Here is an 18,952-nt window from a genome sequence, read left to right on the forward strand (position 1 = left end):
TTCATCAGAATGCAACAAAGTAAGAATAAGAAAGAGAAAGAAAAAAAATAAGAAAGGAGGTTTGACACACAAAAAAAAGGAAAAAAAAAAGTCAATAGAAGGGAAGAAAAAGGACGGCTTCGAGAATTTTTAAAGAAAATTTTAAATATCAGAATTTGTTTAGATTTAGCCCTTGTATGAAGGGATGGGAAGCTTCGTTAAACTTTATAGCCCATCAGGCCATGTTGGATATTACACCCTACCTACTATTGTTGTATTGTATTTCATTCAGTCCAGTTCAGTCATTTGCATGTGAAACGTGAACGAGTGGATGTAGAGATTTCAATGCTCGTGTTTGTTCGGAGAGATTGGTCAAAGTTGTCAACTGTAAGAATACGATGCAGGTGGCACTATTGAAAAGAAGCATAATGATTCGAATAAAAAACAAAAATCTTACCACATTTTCATTTGCTCCAAATATTATTTTCAAACCATGTTGACTAGTAGTCCTCCTCCAAAGAATAAAATATTCTGGGTGAAGCTCCCTTTTATTATTCTATGTGTCAAGTCGCCTAACTGTGCTATGTATATATATATTATATAATATCAACAAGCCTATCTATATATGCACTCATATAATCCACACCCTCAGCTGCAAACGTAAATGATGGCTCTCTTTCTTATGCTCGTCTTCTCCGTCTCTACGATGAATCTTTCTGTTCATGGCCAGCAAGGTATGTATATACGTACGATCGATCAGCTTTTTTAGGGTTACTGTTTCTTGGACATCATCAACTTGAAGCCACGGTACCTAGAAATGAGTGGTAGCACAACTATCTGCAACTTGTATTTACTAATTAATTGTCTTCTTATCGTTGCAGGTTTTCTGAGCATTGATTGCGGATACGATGGAGATAGTTATTCTGACAACAAGACCACTGGATTAACGTACGTTTCTGATGCTAATTTCATAGACACAGGAAAACCCTACAGTGTTCCCAAAGTTCAATCCAGTGATCAACCTACGCAGACAGAATACGTAAGAAGTTTTCCAGATGGAGATCGGAATTGTTACACCTTAGATAACATTAATCAAGGAGCCAAGTATCTTATCAGAGCTTCTTTTTTATATGGCAATTATGATGGCGAAGATAGCGTGGATGGGAGTGCGTATATCTCATTTGATCTCTACCTTGGGGTTAATTTTTGGCAAACTGTTGACATCCATGAACCCAACAAATTATACGAGGCTGAGATCGTCACAGTTGCTTCAGCTAAATATTTCTTTGTTTGTCTAAAAAATAAAAAATCAGGAGTCCCATTCATCTCTGCACTTGAATTGAGGCCTATCGAGAGTATTAATGTGTTCAAGGACGTCAACCAGTCCGTGTCTTTGGTTTATTGGGAACGTTACAACGTGGGAGGTTTTAAAGATGTTCTAGTCAGGTAATGATCAAAGTTTGTTTCGTTTACATATTAATTATCAATTGTTTTCTCCATTATTACGGTTGGATGCCTCTTACCATATCTTGATGTTCTTTTTAAACCTTTTGATTATTCTTATTAAGATAAATGATTTGATAAGATGACTGATTTCTCTCCCCTAATCTAACAATTAAAATTATACTATTCGCTAAAATTTTAACATACCAATTAATATGACCTAATTAGTATGCCTCACCCTTTTAATTTGTATAGAAAATTTAGTTTTTTTTTTAAATTTTTCTCTCCTAGTGGGCCCATTTTTTTTTTTTATGAAAAGTATAAATAATAAATTATTTTACTTAAGAAGATTTTTATTTAACACCCTACTTTTCCATTTTTTTTAATTTACACCTCTGTGTTGTAATATTTATAATTAGATCCACCACAATTTGCAAATATTTAGTCAAACATGGGGCTTAATCTACGGGTCTCGTTTACTTTTACCTACTTCAGGAATAACAGGTCAAATTTAGTACAAATATTCATTTTTGTATTCTTAAAATAAGATGTTTATTATAGAAATAACTATTTTAATATTCACTTGTATTTTATAATAAGGGTGTAATAATTATCTTTGATGTAATATAAAGTGAAAGAAAAAATATAGAAAAAATATATTTATCTTTTACAAAATTACTATAAATACTTTGTGATTTGATAAATTGTAGGTTGCTATAATAAATATCAAGGGTAAACTAATAATTGAGTTAGTCTGTGGTATAAAATATAATTTTAATGAATAGTATTTGCATTTTAGAATAGATTTATTATAATGCTTAGTTGTTATTTTTTGAATAAGAAAAAAGTTATTCCTAAAATTAAGGGGCTTTATGAATAATGTCAATTCTAAGATAGACATTCCTTTTTATTATTCCTAATAGAAGGTAATTATTTTAAGAATAACTATTCCTATATTCACTTCTATTTTAGAATAAAAAGATAATAAAAATTATCTTTGATGTGATATAAAGTGAAAAAAAAAATATTTTTTTATTTTTTATCAAATTATCATAAATACTCTTTGATTTCATGTAAAGTCGACTTAATGGAATATATAGCAAGAGTAAACTAGCGATTGAATTATAGTGTTGTATAAGATATAATTTTTATTAATAGTATTGTTTATATTATAAAATGAGTTTATTATAATATTTAGCTATTATTATGAAACAAGGAGTTGTATTCCAGAATAAAAAAAAATTATTCTTAAAGTAAACGAGGGCTAAATATTAAAACCAATTAAATAAGAAGGAAAGCTGTTATGTCATAGGAGGTTAAGTTGGTGGATGGATGGTAGGATGATAATGGTGGCTTAGTGAAATGAGGGGGAAAGATGGATGACAGTCTAGATCAAGAGATCAAGGGAGAAGAAGAAAAGAAGATAGATAGATAGATAGATAGATAAATACATAGAGAGAGAGAGAGATTCGAATATTTTTGTCAAAATTTGCACTCTCAGATTTTGGTGTTCGAATGTCTCAGGATGATATTTGAATGTTACAATAAACATGTCTGACCTAATGAATCCAATTTTTTAGATAATTAGTTGTATCAAATCACTGCTCTCTTATTAATTATTATGCCATAAATTAATATGTACAAACGAGATAGATAACGTAAAAATTATAAATCTTATTTTCTAAACGGCTTAAGATTTTAAGTTGTAAATTAAGATGCTATCAAAAATAAGATGTGCATGGTACTTAAATCTGATTAGGACTTCTCGGGCATTTCTGTGATTAAATTTATCTTTAACAACAAATTATTTAAAAATAAATAGATTAAGATACACTAGATTGCATTATTATAAAAAAAGCCCATTGTCATATATATATATACATATATACATAATCTTAAGAAACTAAATCCGATGCTTATTGCAGGTATCCGAACGATATGTACGACAGGACGTGGAAAACCTGCTTTGGTAGCCGTTCCTGTAATGGAACGCGTATGAGCACGAGTTCCCTTGTCTTGCAGAGTAATGGAGACTCCTATGATGTGCCATTAAATGTAATGCAAACTGCTGTCGACACATTAAGGTATTACCTGGATGTGTATAGCAATGGGATTATTGATCCTACCTACTACATTTATGTCCACTTGGCGGAGTTATTGCTTCTTAATAGCAGTGAGAGTAGGTCATTCATGGTCACATTGACTGGGGAATCCAACGGCTACCGTGTCAGCCCTACGTACCTGTCAGCAACTCACCTAGTCTTCAACTACGCGGCCACAACGGGCGAAACCGTTTACTTTGACTTGACTCCTTTAAATGCCTCCACCCTTCCTCCAATCTTGAATGCTGTAGAGGCTTATGTTGCCATTGAACTCCCCGATTCAGCCACGGATCAAGTAGATGGTATATATGTCATTGCTTACAAGTTGGAACTTATAAAACTCATGCAGTTCTTTATTTATGCATGTATGGGCTCTCTTTTTTCGGCACCTTAGAAATCCGAACTCCTTGTTTGTAAAGCTATTTTATCGGCATCTCCAGACAAAACAAACAGAACAACACCTTAGTTTCTGACTAAACTAAAACATGGCATGGAATCACTAGCTAAGTATGATTTGTTAATTTCATTTTCTTTTACATCTTTAATTACCTTCAGAAATCGTAATTGGGGTTTATTATGCACACGCTACTGACAAATACTCTTGTGCAATAATTAGTTGACGCTATGATGGGGATCAAGAAACTATATCAGATGAAACAATGGCAAGGAGATCCATGTGGCCCTCCCAACTTTAAATGGGTCGGCATAAATTGTACAGCCTCTAATCCTCCAAAAGTTGCCTCTCTGTAGGTACCCCAAACTCATATATTTACTTATTCTTATGGTGCAAATCCTAAGACATATATGATATTGGATGATACTCCATATTATGCATTATAAAGTTTGATTTATTTAAGCCGTTTATACTAACTATATAACCTTTGTACCATGCAGAAACCTAAGTTCGCATGCATTGACCGGTGAAATACCCAATGCTCTCGTGAATCTCACTGCCATCCAAGAATTGTATGTCTTGAAACGACCCAATACAGTGAAAAATATGTTAATGAAACTGTTGTATTGCTATTAAGCTGAATAACTAAATCACTAGACTTTCAGACACACCAAGATGCTGAAACTACTTTACCTAATATATTGTTCTTGCTACTATTTTCTTTTTCTTTGGATCGAGAGATTTTTCTGTTAGCAGAGGTTAATTAAGCAACATTGATGAATTTTGTAAACCTTTGTTTCAGGGACTTGTCTAACAACAGTTTAACAGGCACTATACCAGAATTTCTAGCAAACATGTCATCCCTCCGTTTGCTGTAAGTTATTTGGATCAGCTTGCTTTCTTATTTCCTTTTTCTTTTATTAAATGTTCATTAAGCAATAATGATGGATTTAATGGTCCTCTGTTTCAGGGACTTGCCTAACAACAGTTTAACATGCACTGTACCAGAATTTCTAGCACACTTATCATTCCTCTGCTTGCTGTAGCATCTTATGTGTATTATAACTATGAGATCTATATATCTATGAGGACAAGTTAATTAATATATTGGCTTCGTTTTGCTATACTCAAATTGATTAAAGAGTAACCAACACAACCACTCTATTTTACACGCATAATGTAAAATATCTAATAATAAATAAGGATTTATTAATCAATTAAGATACAATCAATTTAATACTGATAGTCTTACATTGTGTGGATCTTACAGAAATTTGCCATGTAACCAACTAAGCGGACCTATCCCAGCTGCTCTCCTTGAAAGACAAAATTCTGGAGCACTTTCTCTGGGGTTGTTTCTTTCAGCCAAGTCTTTACTTGATGTTTCAAACTAATTTTCTTGATTCCTTTATTTTCTCTCAATTACTAGTGCGTTAAATCAAGTGCTGTGTATATTTTGTTAGGTTGGAAAATTACGATCATGGCTGCTACTCTAGTGATCCACGTGTGAGTACTGATAGTAATAGTAAGAAGCTGTGGATTATTTTGGTTGCTTCAATAGTTCCCGGTGTGGTTATACTGCTACTCATTGCCATTTGGTTAAGAAGAAGAGGTAGAAGACATCAACGTGAGTGTCTCCTTTCTTTTTCTCCTTCTTCTTCTCGGCCATGTATGTAGATGGGTAACGCTTTTATAATCTCGAAAATTATGGAGTTTGTATCTGTAACTTTTCTTTAAAACATAGAAAATCGTAGCCTTCAATAATATTTTCGTGCATGTTCGGAATTCTTGCGGCTCATCCATGTGTGAGTTTTAGCAGCACCTTATCCCGATCTCCGAAGACGATCGACACATGGAGTAACGCCTAGAGTAGGCATGTCGATGCCATCTGAAATCCGTAGATTCTCGTACTTGGAGGTGAAGGCCATCACAAACAATTTCGAGAGGGTCATTGGGAGAGGTGGATTTGGGATAGTTTACCACGGTGTCTTGGAAGACAACACCACAGAGGTAGCAGTCAAGCTTCGCTCTGATGCATCTGCACAAGGGACCAAGGAGTTCAATGCAGAGGGATTCAAGTTTTAATGATATGATAAATATGAGATGGCATAAACTTGAGGATCTCCTACTCTGATAAATATGATAAATATACTTGTAAATCATTAATCACTATTTTCTTTAAAAACACTTTTGGGGTTAATTAGAAACATCCCATGCTTATCACCTCCTAAACTATGTGCGTTTATTGTAGGCCAATCTCTCGTCTAAGGCTCAGCATGAGAACCTGGTGTCCTTGGTTGGCTACTGTGCGGAGGACGACCACCTGGCCTTGCTCTATCCTTACATGGCCAAGGGAAGTCTCAAGGACCATCTCTTTGGTACGTAACAATCTAGCCTTTGCATTAGTAAACAAAAAGTGCGTGTCCCTCATTTTTTTAAAAGGTCCGTTAGAGAAGGTTATTAGAAGCAAGAGAAAAAACCATGGAACTGCCTAATAAGCGACCAATTTTGTCAAATATTGTTCACCTTGAGTAATTGGAACAGATGGCGGCCGTGAGAAGGTGTTAAGCTGGGCACAGCGGCTCCAAATCGCAGCTGATGCAGCACAAGGTTCTGAGTTAATTAATTTGTTTGACTCAACTTCACACTTGATTTAACTAATTAGGAGACTAATTAATCCTCATACTAACTAAAAACAGGGCTAGAATTTTTGCACACGGGATGCGCAATTCCGATAATTCACAGAGATGTGAAGACCCACAATATCCTCTTGACCGAGAGTTTTGAGGCTAAGATCGCAGACTTTGGTATGTCAAAGCCTTTCCCAATCGATAACACCCAGAGTTTTATCACGGCCTCAAGAGTTGTTGGCACCGATGGTTTTCTGGATCCGGAGTAAGTCTGCTGAATAACTAATCTACACACTTTGTCCATCCTTCCAATTTTCAGTTAGATGTTATAGACAGTATAAAACCTCGTTAATTCTGCAATGGTGATGCATGAACATATAACATGGGGTCTTAATTTCAGGTACTTTGGCAGTGGGCAGCTCCATGAGAAGAGTGATGTGTACAGCTTTGGGATTGTCCTCCTGGAATTGATCACAGGAGTGCCGGCAGTGGAAAGATTGGGAAGAGGTCATATAGTGGAGTGGGTGGGCATGGAGCTCGACAAGCACGAAATTGCAGGCATTGTGGATGCCAAGCTACAAGGAGAATATGAGCCCAAATCGATGCGGAATGTTTTGAAGCTCGCAATGAGGTGCACGATGAAATCGACAAGTGAGAGGCCAGCCATGCGTGAAGTGGTAGCGCAGCTAAAGAAGAGTTTGGAACTAGAGGTTGCAAGAGGAATTGGTAGCAATGTGTCCTTGGGAGTCTCCATGGAAGTCTCTGAGACGAGTGAGAGTGATTCAATTGAACTGATGCATGTTCAAAAGGGCAGCATGAGTTCCCTAACTACAAGGTAGCGGTGTCATTTTGCGAGCGTTGCAAGGGATTTTTATATATATCTTATATGCATATATGATGTGCTACTTCATGATGTTTTATATATCTTATATGCATATATTGGTGTATGTACGTACAAGTAGGTTACAGAGTGATGTTTTTTTCCCCCTTTTCTTATAGAGTGCTTTGTGGATTCTGGTTGTATTCACAAATGAATTTATTCGTAATAGATTCAAAAGATATGGTACTATTTGTAATTTTTTCTATTATATACTAAGGTTACTATTTCTTTTGTTTTATTTACGAAAACACCGCCGTGAAATTAGTTGGGTTTTTTAATAAATATATACCTAAAGGAGGAATCAATTGGTAAATGATGGAGTCGAAGGTTAATTACATTTAGTCATCTTAAATTATTATTGTTTTTCATATACATCCACTAAACTCTTTTTTAACTATATAACCCCTACATAACCCATTCAATCTAAGAAAATTCTTATTTCAGGAAGTTCATATCATTTTTTTTCCTTAATTGATGAGTATATGTAGATATTTTTTAAAGTTCAAGAGATCTATGTAATACTATAAAATTTTAGAAAGTGTAATAATAATAATTTAGGAGAGCTAAGTATACTTATCCATAAAAATATCAGGTTACCAGTTTTTCCAAATAAATACATCCCTAACTTTATTTCGATCCGTCTTTAATTTGGAACTCGAATTGGAGGTTGCTTATTATCCATGTAATAAGATAATATTAATAGAATTCACAGATTTTGTACTTATTTTAAGATCTTTAAAAACATTCATTATTATAACGAAAATTTAATGGTTTGATATTTCTATGGTCTCCTGTGGTATAGACTAAGTTCTTCTGATATGGTCGGAAAGTGACTTGTGATTTAATTGTTTTTTTAATTTCATTTCATTTTTTTATGTTTTGCGTTTCTATCCAAAAAAATGTCAACTTGTCAACCCAAAAAAAAAAAATCTGTCTCAGATGAATCTATTGGCCAATGTTTTACCCCCTAAGAAACCATTAGACTACACATTTTAATTAGTCCACCATCAATTAAGATATGATTATATATGTAGATATATGTATAGCTAGCCTTAATATACAGTTATACACTTTGTCCATAGCATAATTAGCTGCAAACATAAATGATGGCTTTCTTCCTAATGGTCGTCTTCTTCGCCTCCGCAATGGAATCCGGTCATGCCCAGCAAGGTACATCAATTTGTATCCATGATACTTCAAACTGGGTGGTAGAATAAAATGGAGCACAAGAACAACTGTTAACCTTACATATTAGCACATTTAATCCCTTAAACTAAACTTAATTTAGTGATCTATAACCAAAATTTGATTGTCGCCAAACTTGTCTTTACTAAGTAATTGTCTTTTATTTTTTACCAGGCTTCGTGAGCATCGATTGTGGATACAATGGAGATAGTTATTCTGACGACATCACTGGATTAACCTACATTTCTGATACCAAATACATAGACACAGGAAAAGCCTACAGTGTTTCCAAGACTTATACTAGTGACCAACCTATGCAGACACAGTACGTAAGAAGTTTTCCAGAGGGAGATCGCAATTGTTACACCTTAGATGGCATGAATCAAGGTGACAAATATCTTATCAAAGCCTACTTTCTATATGGTAATTATGATGGCAAAGATAGCACTTCGGGTAGTGATCAGCATATTCGATTCGATCTCTACCTAGGGATTAATTTTTGGCAAACTATTACCATTGATATGACCGATACGCTCTTCGTGGCTGAGATTGTCACAGTTGCTTTAGCTAATTATTTCTGGGTTTGTCTAGTAAATACGAGCTCAGGAGTCCCTTTTATCTCTGCACTTGAACTGAGACCTATTGATAATAATAATGTATTCAAGGATGTCGATCAATCCGTCTCTCTGGTGTTTCCGGAACGTTGCAACTTGGGAGCTCTTACCGATGTTGTTATCAGGTAACTAACTTCAGATACTCAATCGAAAAGGTTATAATTCTATCGTCTTTGTCAACCTCTTGCTTATTCTTATTAATTATTATGTCAAAATAAATATATAGATCAAACCGGATAAAAGCGAGAATTATAGATCCTGTTCCCACTATGTTAGAATATGAAGGATTTAAGAACTCTCGTTTGCTAATAGTATCAGAAAAACTGGTATTATGTTTATCAAAAACTTTAAAAAAAAAGTAAAAGAAAATCCCTGTATAGTAGACTTTTTGAATCCTATCTTATCAATTTCTTCTAAAAAAATGCTGTCTTTTACCAGAAATATAATGTATTAACACCATTCTTTACCACTATAAAACGTTGGTATTATCATCATAAAACTAGGTACCATTAATGAGAGAACAATCTGAGCACCATTGACATAAGGATAATTTAGTCTAAAAGTAGAAATAGAAAAAAAAATCACTTTAAATAAGATAAAATAATCATAGGAGAAACCATTCCCTATGAGCTAATTATGGTATTGAATCTATTGATTATGGTGATATATGATTTTTTTTTAAAAAAAATCACTTTGAATAAGATAAAATAATCGTTTCTAAATTCTTACAAAAATAAATTTTCTTTCCTTGCACTCAGGTAACGTTAGATAGCTTCAGAACCTTTTTAAGTAAAAGTTAATTTCTTAGCTAGCAAATAAACTGCATGGTTAATTATCGTAGGTATCCCGACGATAAGTACGACCGGACTTGGACACCCTGCAATGGTGTCGGTTTGGAATTAATGGAGACGAGTTCCCCTGTCCAGCAGAAGGAAGGAGACCCCTACGACGTGCCATTGAAAGTAATGCAAACTGCTGGTGCCTCGACTGATGACACACTAACGTATTACTTGGATGCTCCCAACGTTGGAATTATTCATCCCACCAGCTACGTCTATCTGCACCTTGCGGAGTTACTCTCCCTTAATAGCACCGAGAGTCGATCATTCCAAGTCAGTTTGGATGGGCAATCCGGTAGCTATAACTGCAGCCCGGCGTACCTCTTGGCAACTCACATACCCTTCAAGTACGTAGTCCGGACAGTCGAAGAACGCAGATACCTCGACTTCACTCGTTCAACTGGCTCCACCCTACCTCCAATGTTGAACGCTATAGAGGTTTATACCGCCATTACTCTCCCCAATCTACCCACGTATCAAGGAGATGGTATGTATGCCAAATTAAACATGACACAGAATCACTAGTTGAATATGATCTGTTTAATTTCTTTCTATGCTGACGAATACGCCTTCTGGAATAATCAGTTGCTGCTATGGAGGAGATCAAAAAATTATATCAGATAAAGAAATGGCAAGGAGATCCATGTGGTCCTACAAATTTTATATGGACTGGCATAAACTGTACAATCGCTGACTCTGGTCCTCCAAGGGTCACCTCTCTGTAGGTTCCCTAAACTCATATATTTGATTGTGTCGAACGGACGGTGGAAATCCTACTATATATGTGATACTTGAGAGTATGTATTATGGAATTTGATTTATATAAAGTTGTTTATACTAACTAATATATGTGCCATTCATGCAGAAATTTAAGTTCACATGGATTCACTGGTGAAATCCCCGCTGCTCTCGCAAGACTCACTGCAATCCAAGAATTGTACGCTTTGAAACCTCTCATTTAAGTGTGAGAAATGAGTCAATGATGAATTTAATGAATCTTTGTTTCAGGGACTTGTCTTACAACAGGTTAACAGGCACTGTACCAGAGTTTCTATCAGGGATGTTATCCCTCCGATTTTTGTAAGTAATTGGGTCATGCAACTTCCTTTTTATGACTTGCATCTTATGTGGATTATAACTCTGAGATGTATATATCTATATGCGCTTGTTGCAGAGATTTGTCATGGAACAACCTCAGCGGACTAATCCCAGCTGCTCTCCTTGAAAGACAAAAATCTGGATCACTTATTCTGGGGTTTGTTTCTTTCAACCGAGTCCATGATGTTCCAAACTAATTAATTTCCTTAGTTCGCTTTTCTTTTTTTTCTCAATTACTAGTGTGATAAATCTAGTACTATCTACATTTTATTAGGTTGGAACATAACAATCATCTCTGCTACCCCTGGGATCCATGTGGAAAGCAGCAGGAGCAGCAGCAGACACAGACGCAGACGCAGAAGAAGAATAAGCTGATTATTATTTTGGTTGCTTCAATAGTTTCCGGTGTGGTTATACCGGTACTCGTTGCCATCTGGTTAACTAGAAGAGCTAGAAGACAGCAACGTAAGTTTCTCCTTAATTACTTATTTGCTCCTCTATGTATGATGATGATGGATCAAAGATTTTATACTCATGAAAATCATTTGGTTTGTATGAGTAGTTTGTATTTATAAATCTTTTTATAACATAAAACATCCTAGTCTACACTAAATTTTTCTGGAGCACAGCCCAGTAAATGTAAGATTTAACTGTACTATTTATAATTTAGCCTAGATTTAATTGAATTTAATTGGAATTCTTGTGGCTTATGTGTGAATTTTAGCAGCACCACCTTGTCCTGATCTCCCAGGAGGATCGACACATGGAGTAACGCCCAGAGTAGGCAAGTCGAACCCGTCTGAAATCCGTAGATTCTCGTACTTGGAGGTGAAAGCCATCACAAACAATTTCGAGAGGGTCATTGGGAGTGGTGGATTTGGAATAGTTTACCACGGTGTTTTGGAAGACAACACCACAGAAGTAGCAGTTAAGCTTCGCTCCGACGCATCTGCGCAAGGGACCAAGGAGTTTAATGCTGAGGTACCATACATATTTTGATGTAAAATAATTAGATTTTGTTTGTTGCGCATAGTGAAATAAAAACTGGGTGATATGGCAGGCTCATCTCATGTCTACGGCTCAGCATAGGAATTTGTTGTCCTTGGTTGGATACTGTGAGGAGGAGAACCACCTGGCCTTGATCTACCCTTACATGGCCAATGGAAGTCTCAAGGACCATCTCTTTGGTATAACAATCCCTTTGGTAATACAATTTTATATATACTAGTGCTAGCCTTCATGGATAACTGATTTCACTAATGATACTGACACAGATGGCCATGGCAAGCTCTTAAGTTGGGCACAGCGGCTCCAAATTGCAACTGAAGCAGCACAAGGTTAAGTTAATTTGTTTGGCTACTTTACTCTGTACCCGGCTTAGTTTGAAGACTAATATTTACATAAACCTCGTGTTGACTAACAGGGCTACAATTTTTGCACACCGAGTGCGAAACACGAATAATTCACAGAGATGTGAAGACCCACAATATCCTCTTAACCGAAGATTTTGAAGCTAAAATTTCGGATTTTGGGATGTCAAAGCCTTTTCCAATCGATACCACCAAGAGTTTTATCGAGGCCTCCAGAGTTGTTGGCACCGACGGTTTTCTGGATCCGGAGTAAGCCAGATGGATAACTAAACTAGGATTTAATAATAGAGATGAACATATACGTAACATATGTTGTTAATTTTTTAGGTACTTGGATAGTGGGCAGCTCCATGAGAAGAATGATGTGTACAGCTTTGGAGTCGTCCTCCTGGAATTGATCACCGGCGTGCCGGCGGTGGAAAGAGACGGAAGAGGTCATATAGTTGAGTGGGTGGGCAAAGAGTTCGACAATCATAAAATTACAAGCATTGTGGACGCAAAGCTACAAGGAGAGTATGAGCCCAAGTCGGTGCAAGACGTTTTGAAGCTTGCGATGAGGTGCACAATGAGATCGCACAGTGAGAGACCAACCATGAGCGAGGTTGTAATGGCGCTAAAGAAGAGCTTGGAACGAGAGGTTGCAAGAGAAGATGGAAAGAATGAGATCTCCAGGGTAATCTCTGAAACGAGTCAGAGTGATTCCATTGAGATGGTGCGTATTCAAATGGGCCGCATGAGTTCCCCAACTGCAAGGTAGTAGTGATTGATGTTATTCTCTCAAGGTTGCGATGGACAAATATCACGTACGGTGTGCTATTCAAATTCATGATGCATTGGTTAACTTTCTCAGAATAAAATTTTCTTTTCTGATACCCTATTACTGGCTAACCACTCTAAAAATTAAATTTTTAGGAACAATGGTGTAATTCCTTCTTAAGTTCTAACTCCTCCCTTAGCAGCCATTATAGTAAAAAGTAAATTATAAATTTTATATTGTTAATGAGGAGATGGAAAGCCTGCCCCAGGACAAGGTCCCAGCTAAGCAAGCAATGGATCGGCTAGTTACTGGGCCACTCATCTATGAACTCACGTGTCAAGGAACAGGATACAAGTTCCAACACCTTAGCATAAACCTTTATTTTTTGGAAAAAAAAAAATCCTTGACAGAAAAGAGGAACACCTTATCTGAAATTTTTTAACAGCAGAATGCTTTCTTTAGTGGCCAATCTCGTGAATTTTTATTGGTAAATGCATTCGTATATAAATATACAATCTTATCTCACTCGTCCATGTACAAGATACCGAATTGCTTGAACATTGTACATTAATGACGACGTTCATATATATATAATTTGCCTCTCCATACTTTGTTCCCTGTGCACGCATCTCGCAGCACCTCACTCGCAAACCAATCAGAATACAAAGACTATAACAACAAATCTACCGTAAAGCACTCATGTTCTTATATATATCTATAGCTGCATCCAAAGCTACTTAACAAATCAAGATGTGGCGTTTCCGTTGCCTCCTTTTGTTTCCATTTCTCCTCTTTCTCACCACCAATTCCTCTCAAAACCTCCTCGAAGTCGTCCATGGGGATGGGGATGATAACTCCGAGCTCTCCGATGGCTACAATGACTTGTATTGTTCAAGTTGGCGTCTGGCCGTGGAGACGAACGATGCCGGTGTATGGAACAGGGAGCAGGAGAGATGCATCGAGTACGTGAAGAGTAATATAAATTTTGGTCAGTATTTATCGGACTCTTTTGTTGTTGCAAAGGAGGCATTGGCTTTTGCAAAGACTGTGAATATTGCTGATGATGGCATGGATGCATGGATCTTTGACGTCGATGACACGTTGATCTCCCACGTCGGACGAAACGGGTGGGTCATATGGTGGTACAAATTCTATTCATCATCTCTTGGTGTACTTTGAACTAATCACAATTATATATGCTGATTATAAAGTGATTTGCTTATCTTGGATGAGTAATCTTCCAGATCAAAGGTTGCAGAGTTGTCATTCAGCATTTCAGATGCTTCTACGACTCCGGCGGCGTTGCCGGCGAGTATGTGGCTGTACAAAGAGTTAAGAGAACTTGGATTTCAGTTGATATTCTTAAGTGGCCGCGGCGAAGATGAACGGGTAACCACCGTAGATGATCTCCTAAATGCCGGATATAATTCTTGGACGAGGCTAATTTTGAGGTACATATTGGATAGATGACAACCATTGGACTTTTTTGACGCAAACAGTGTACTAACTATGGCAATGTTTAATGAAACAGGGAAGCTTATGAGACGAAAACAACTGCAACTGAGTACAAATCACAGAGACGAGCAGCATTGATGCATCAAGGTTACAGGATTCGTGGCGTCTCAGGAGATCAATGGAGTGACTTGTTGGGTTCACCCATGGCCACACGATCCTTTAAGCTCCCAAATCCAGTGTACTACACTGGATGAATTTTGAAATGTATAAGTATAACAGGCACACTGGCCCATGGGCTGTTGTCTTATGAGTTGCCAAGAATTCTCAACATAGCTAACTCCATTGAGCTCTTCAATAGTTAATGTTGTAGATAATTTTCGATGATTTTTTTCTCTCCCTTAAAATACAGGACCGCTGATATTGTTACGTTTCTCTTTCGTACTATTTCTTAGATCTAAATTCGATTCATGCCCTTATCACCTGTTGCTGAATGAAGAGTTGTCATCTTTGCCTCTGATTCATAACTCCATCATACTCTACTATCCTTTTCTGGATTATCTCAAAAATTAGATAGCAGCATTAGATATGTAAGAGTAACAACAAGGTGGCGGTTCTTTAGCTAGTTGCTCATTTGAAACATTAAAAATAAGAGCACTTATGAAGCCAGCCAAGATAGAAAAGCAAAACAAACTTTGCCTATGCCTGGTAGATTTTGAAGACAGCTTGAATCACTAGTAGATACATGTAGCCTTTCTACTCAAATTAATGGCCAACTGCCGCCTCCGGACACAAACTTTATGGAACAGGAGAAGGCAATGGAAGTGAAGTGGTCAATGTGAACGGTATTTTTGGTATCCCACCTCCCTTTGTCATCGAACCAGCACAAGCCACTGGCCCTGTTGATGGCATTCCAAAGCAGCCAAAGCCACCTCCAGGAATTCCCATGCACTCGGGTGGAGGCCTTTGCATGTCCCTCCCAGGTATGCAATTCCCAGAGAAATCGAAAGCATTCCTGAAGGACAACTTTGAGCAATCCTGGCTGAATCCAGAGAAGAAGTTGAAAGCCACAGTGAGGTTTGCAAGGCTCTTCAAGTCACAGACAATGTCTGGAAGCTGCCCTGTGAACTGGTTGTGCGCTATGTTGAGGACCTCAATCCCAGTGAGGCATGACAAGGTATTGGGCAAGTGGCCAGTGAGGGAATTGAAGCTCAAATCCAAGACCTCTATGTCTGATAAGAACCCAAGTGCATCTGGGATGCAACCTGTGAGCTTGTTGTTGAGGAAAAGAACCTCCTTTATCCGGGAGCTCATGTAGCCAAAGTTGGCCGGGATTGATCCAGAGAGCTTGTTGTTAGCCAAGGTGATCACAGAGGCAGGGGACGCCCAGAGACTCATAGGGATCTGCCCTTCAAATTGGTTGTTGTTGAGGAAGATGGCATCCAATTCCTTCTCAAATACCTCCTCTGGGACCTCACCTGAAAAACCATTGAACCTGAGGTCAAGGTATTTGAGGCTTGGGATGTAGAGTGTGGTGGTGGGAAAAGGCCCTGAGAAGAGGTTGTTGCTGAGGTCTAGTTCAGTGAGGAAGTTAAGATCTCTGAAGGCATCTGGGACCGTGCCTGAGAACCTATTGCTGTTGAGGTGAAGGACATTAAGGTGGGTAAGCAAAGAGAGCTCCTTTACCAAAGACCCCTTGAGGTTCCCACGGTTGAGATCTATGACAGCAACCACATTGGAAGTTGTGGAAATGCCTTCAGGTGGCTCTGAGCAGAAGACACCTTTGTAGGAGCACACATTTGGGCCAACCCAAGAGGCTAAAACTCCATTTGGGTCCTCTGTTATAGCTGATCTCCATGCCTGCAGAGCTGCATACTCCTTGCTAGGGTTGCTCTCGGAAGGGTTTGGTGGTGGAGTTTGACCGTTGGGGGTAAAGATCCCCCTCCCATTGATCCAGACACCAACACCACCACCACCACCAATTCCAATGTAGTTTAAGGCTCTGAGGCAGAAGAATTGGAGGGGGAAAAGGACTAGGAAGAACAAAATTCTCTGCATCTTTGAGAGACAGAGAGAGGGGGTGTTCGAAGGTTTTGGTTTCTAGCTTCGATCTCTGATCTCTCCTCTCAACTGTTCGCTTTATTTTTGATTAGTACCTTCTCTGACACTTGGCTTCTTGGCATTGGGTAGGTTCTCAAACCAACTGACCAGTTGGTGCATGAGTTGGGTCACTAGTCAAGGGGTTTAAATGTGGTGGGGAATTGTTATTTATGGCTCAAGTCAGCTAACCTTTCTAGATCTGGTTAAGGCTGGATTGATGTGTGCACCTCTGGTTAGATAGAACAAGCGTGCTATTTTAGAGGCTTTTCTTTGTTTTAAAAGATCCATGCCAAATATAAGATACGGTTTTGAAAGATTTAGGAAATCTTTATTCTAAGTTTTCATAGGGATAAAATTTTGGAATTAATAAGCCACTCATTTTAGTTAAGAGAAGAGCAATAATTTTATTTTTTTTATTCTAATTATCACAATCAAATACTCTCATTTATATCCGTTATTTTAAGTATGGCAACCAAACTAGCATGCACTTGAGCTTCAATGGCATATAGCTGCATGGATACAGCTGGCTCTACAGCATTATAACATCCAAGTGAGTGAGAGGCAACTTGCTGGCTTCCACAACCTTTGGTAGTACAATTCCTCATGCGCCAATGAACCATTGAGTGGCTGTGGTTGTAATGAGGAGGTTTCAACCACTCCCTGCTCATCTATTCGATAATGGAGTTTGAGTGAATGGTTTACTGCAGCTTGGAAGATTAATAGCTTCTCAACATGCCCTTTTTTGTGCACTTCGTCTCTGTGATTGAAGCAATGGAAAGCTTGATCTATGGCCTACGGGGTATGTGGTCCCTTCTACACTATCCGGTTGGTTGTGAACTGTGATGGTGTTCTCCACTCCATTATTTCTTAGATGGGTGTAATGATTATGTGCAATAGATTATCATTTTTGGTCCAAATATTGGTTTAATTACGGTGACATCTCCGAACTATATTCGATTTTCATTGAGACCCTTTAAATTATTTTACGTTAAAATGTCACATCTAAATTTTGGAGCAAAGTGAAACAAATAATAACGATGACGAAAAACACATAATGACCAACAATACTCCTAATAAGTTAATGAGGTTATTAATTTAGCCATAATGAGTAAAATAAAATAAAATAATTAAATTAATTTAGCCATAATGAGTAAAATAAAATAAAATAATTAAATTACAAACCACCATCTCCTCTCTAAATACACTGTCATTCCTTCTCCCCAAACCATCCGGTCTCCTCGCCGACATAGCGGCCGAGGGCATTTACAAGCTAGTGCACATGGCCCTCTCGCCCTCACTGCATTCACCCCATCGTGCTTGCCCTTACCGCCCTCATATTTGGTCATCGCCCTCATCGCCCATGCTGCTATCCTCACCACCTCCTCCCTTATCTGATCTGATTTCTCTATCGTGCGTAACCTCACCCACGCTGCGCCACCGTCCTCGACCACCCTCGCCCATGTCGCGCTTCCCTTGTCCTCACCACTCTCGACCTTGGCTACCCTCACCTTCACTACCTGTGGCTGCTCGTGACCTCGCCTTTCTCGACCCCGCAAACGAAAACTCCTCCTTAAGGTCGGCAAACAGTGCTCCAGCGCTGCCCCTCGATATCCTAGCTAGCTCGCGCCCAATGTAGTTGATGGTGAGGCGGGGAAGGGAGAGGAGGGAAGCATAATTAAATCTCATTTAATTATCCTAATTTAATTAAATTATTAAAATAAGATTATATTTAAATTTTTATTAATTTAATTGAAATACATAACGATGACATCTAGGTCATTTCGGAGAAATATGACTGCCACGTAAGCTAACTCGCCTAATTTTTCTCACGGCACACTAAAAGAATGATGACATTAAAAAATTTCTAAAGTTTATAAGTGACATTATAACCTAAAAAATTTTAGAAGGTCTTCGTGAAAACTAGGTATAGTTTAGGGTGTCGGCGTAATTAACTCGTCAAACATTAGCTAGTGTTCTCATGATTTTGGTTAAAAAATTTTTATCAAAAGTATTCTAAGTTTATATAATTACTGATCATTCAATTTTTTCTGTTTAATTTCAGCTTATCTGAATTTGAATTAGGCGTAAGGAATAGGAAAAAAAAAAGAC

At 37.7% G+C, this 18,952-nt stretch overlaps 4 protein-coding genes across 5 annotated transcripts; 3 read left to right on the forward strand and 1 right to left on the reverse strand.

Annotated features, from left to right (window-relative positions):
- The first annotated feature begins 609 nt into the window (after nt 1–609).
- Nucleotides 610–7,624, forward strand: LOC140791732 (probable LRR receptor-like serine/threonine-protein kinase At1g05700). 2 transcript variants are annotated; one of them, XM_073142371.1, is made up of 13 exons: nt 610–713; nt 861–1,425; nt 3,348–3,826; nt 4,141–4,270; nt 4,419–4,490; nt 4,721–4,792; nt 5,189–5,269; nt 5,382–5,545; nt 5,738–5,986; nt 6,168–6,296; nt 6,463–6,528; nt 6,618–6,813; nt 6,949–7,624. In XM_073142371.1, exons 1-13 carry the CDS (start codon nt 644–646, stop codon nt 7,385–7,387), a joined length of 2,712 nt encoding a protein of 903 aa, XP_072998472.1. In that variant the 5' UTR covers nt 610–643; the 3' UTR covers nt 7,388–7,624. The 2 variants fall into 2 exon arrangements, with proteins under 2 accessions (XP_072998472.1, XP_072998473.1); XM_073142372.1 differs by having other exon boundaries at nt 5,738–5,928; nt 6,170–6,296.
- Nucleotides 7,625–8,534: 910 nt separating this feature from the next.
- On the forward strand, nt 8,535–13,291 carry LOC140792120 (LRR receptor-like serine/threonine-protein kinase IOS1). Its single transcript, XM_073142961.1, has 13 exons — nt 8,535–8,598; nt 8,788–9,352; nt 10,069–10,553; nt 10,652–10,787; nt 10,932–11,003; nt 11,075–11,146; nt 11,241–11,321; nt 11,439–11,629; nt 11,889–12,145; nt 12,225–12,351; nt 12,439–12,501; nt 12,588–12,783; nt 12,862–13,291. The coding sequence occupies exons 1-13, from the start codon at nt 8,535–8,537 to the stop codon at nt 13,289–13,291; spliced, it is 2,739 nt and encodes a 912-aa protein (XP_072999062.1).
- A 750-nt stretch (nt 13,292–14,041) lies between these two features.
- LOC140792121 (acid phosphatase 1-like) lies at nt 14,042–15,000 on the forward strand. Its single transcript, XM_073142962.1, has 3 exons — nt 14,042–14,418; nt 14,536–14,742; nt 14,823–15,000. Exons 1-3 carry the CDS (start codon nt 14,042–14,044, stop codon nt 14,998–15,000), a joined length of 762 nt encoding a protein of 253 aa, XP_072999063.1.
- Nucleotides 15,001–15,278: 278 nt separating this feature from the next.
- Nucleotides 15,279–16,904, reverse strand: LOC140792974 (leucine-rich repeat extensin-like protein 7). Its single transcript, XM_073144252.1, has one exon. It carries the CDS (start codon nt 16,799–16,801, stop codon nt 15,542–15,544), a length of 1,260 nt encoding a protein of 419 aa, XP_073000353.1. The 5' UTR covers nt 16,802–16,904; the 3' UTR covers nt 15,279–15,541.
- Between the last annotated feature and the right edge of the window lie 2,048 nt (nt 16,905–18,952).

The sequence above is a fragment of the Typha latifolia genome, chromosome 7 (assembly GCF_019914945.1).
Source record: "Typha latifolia isolate L0001 chromosome 7, TyphaL0001v2, whole genome shotgun sequence".
Classification (NCBI taxonomy): domain Eukaryota; kingdom Viridiplantae; phylum Streptophyta; class Magnoliopsida; order Poales; family Typhaceae; genus Typha; species Typha latifolia.

What these genes read in the sequence shown, in the direction of transcription:
- LOC140791732 (XM_073142371.1), top strand. Translation starts at nt 644, where the DNA reads ATGATGGCTCTCTTTCTTATGCTCGTCTTCTCCGTCTCTACGATGAAT. An exon ending in TTTAAAGATGTTCTAGTCAG is followed by an intron (nt 1,426 to 3,347) that starts GTAATGATCAAA and finishes TGCTTATTGCAG; the next exon opens with GTATCCGAACGATATGTACG. An exon ending in TCTGGAGCACTTTCTCTGGG is followed by an intron (nt 5,270 to 5,381) that starts GTTGTTTCTTTC and finishes ATATTTTGTTAG; the next exon opens with GTTGGAAAATTACGATCATG.
- LOC140792120 (XM_073142961.1), top strand. Translation starts at nt 8,535, where the DNA reads ATGGCTTTCTTCCTAATGGTCGTCTTCTTCGCCTCCGCAATGGAATCC. An exon ending in CTTACCGATGTTGTTATCAG is followed by an intron (nt 9,353 to 10,068) that starts GTAACTAACTTC and finishes TAATTATCGTAG; the next exon opens with GTATCCCGACGATAAGTACG. An exon ending in ACCCACGTATCAAGGAGATG is followed by an intron (nt 10,554 to 10,651) that starts GTATGTATGCCA and finishes TGGAATAATCAG; the next exon opens with TTGCTGCTATGGAGGAGATC.
- LOC140792121 (XM_073142962.1), top strand. Translation starts at nt 14,042, where the DNA reads ATGTGGCGTTTCCGTTGCCTCCTTTTGTTTCCATTTCTCCTCTTTCTC. An exon ending in TCCCACGTCGGACGAAACGG is followed by an intron (nt 14,419 to 14,535) that starts GTGGGTCATATG and finishes GTAATCTTCCAG; the next exon opens with ATCAAAGGTTGCAGAGTTGT. An exon ending in TGGACGAGGCTAATTTTGAG is followed by an intron (nt 14,743 to 14,822) that starts GTACATATTGGA and finishes TTAATGAAACAG; the next exon opens with GGAAGCTTATGAGACGAAAA.
- LOC140792974 (XM_073144252.1), bottom strand. Translation starts at nt 16,801, where the DNA reads ATGCAGAGAATTTTGTTCTTCCTAGTCCTTTTCCCCCTCCAATTCTTC.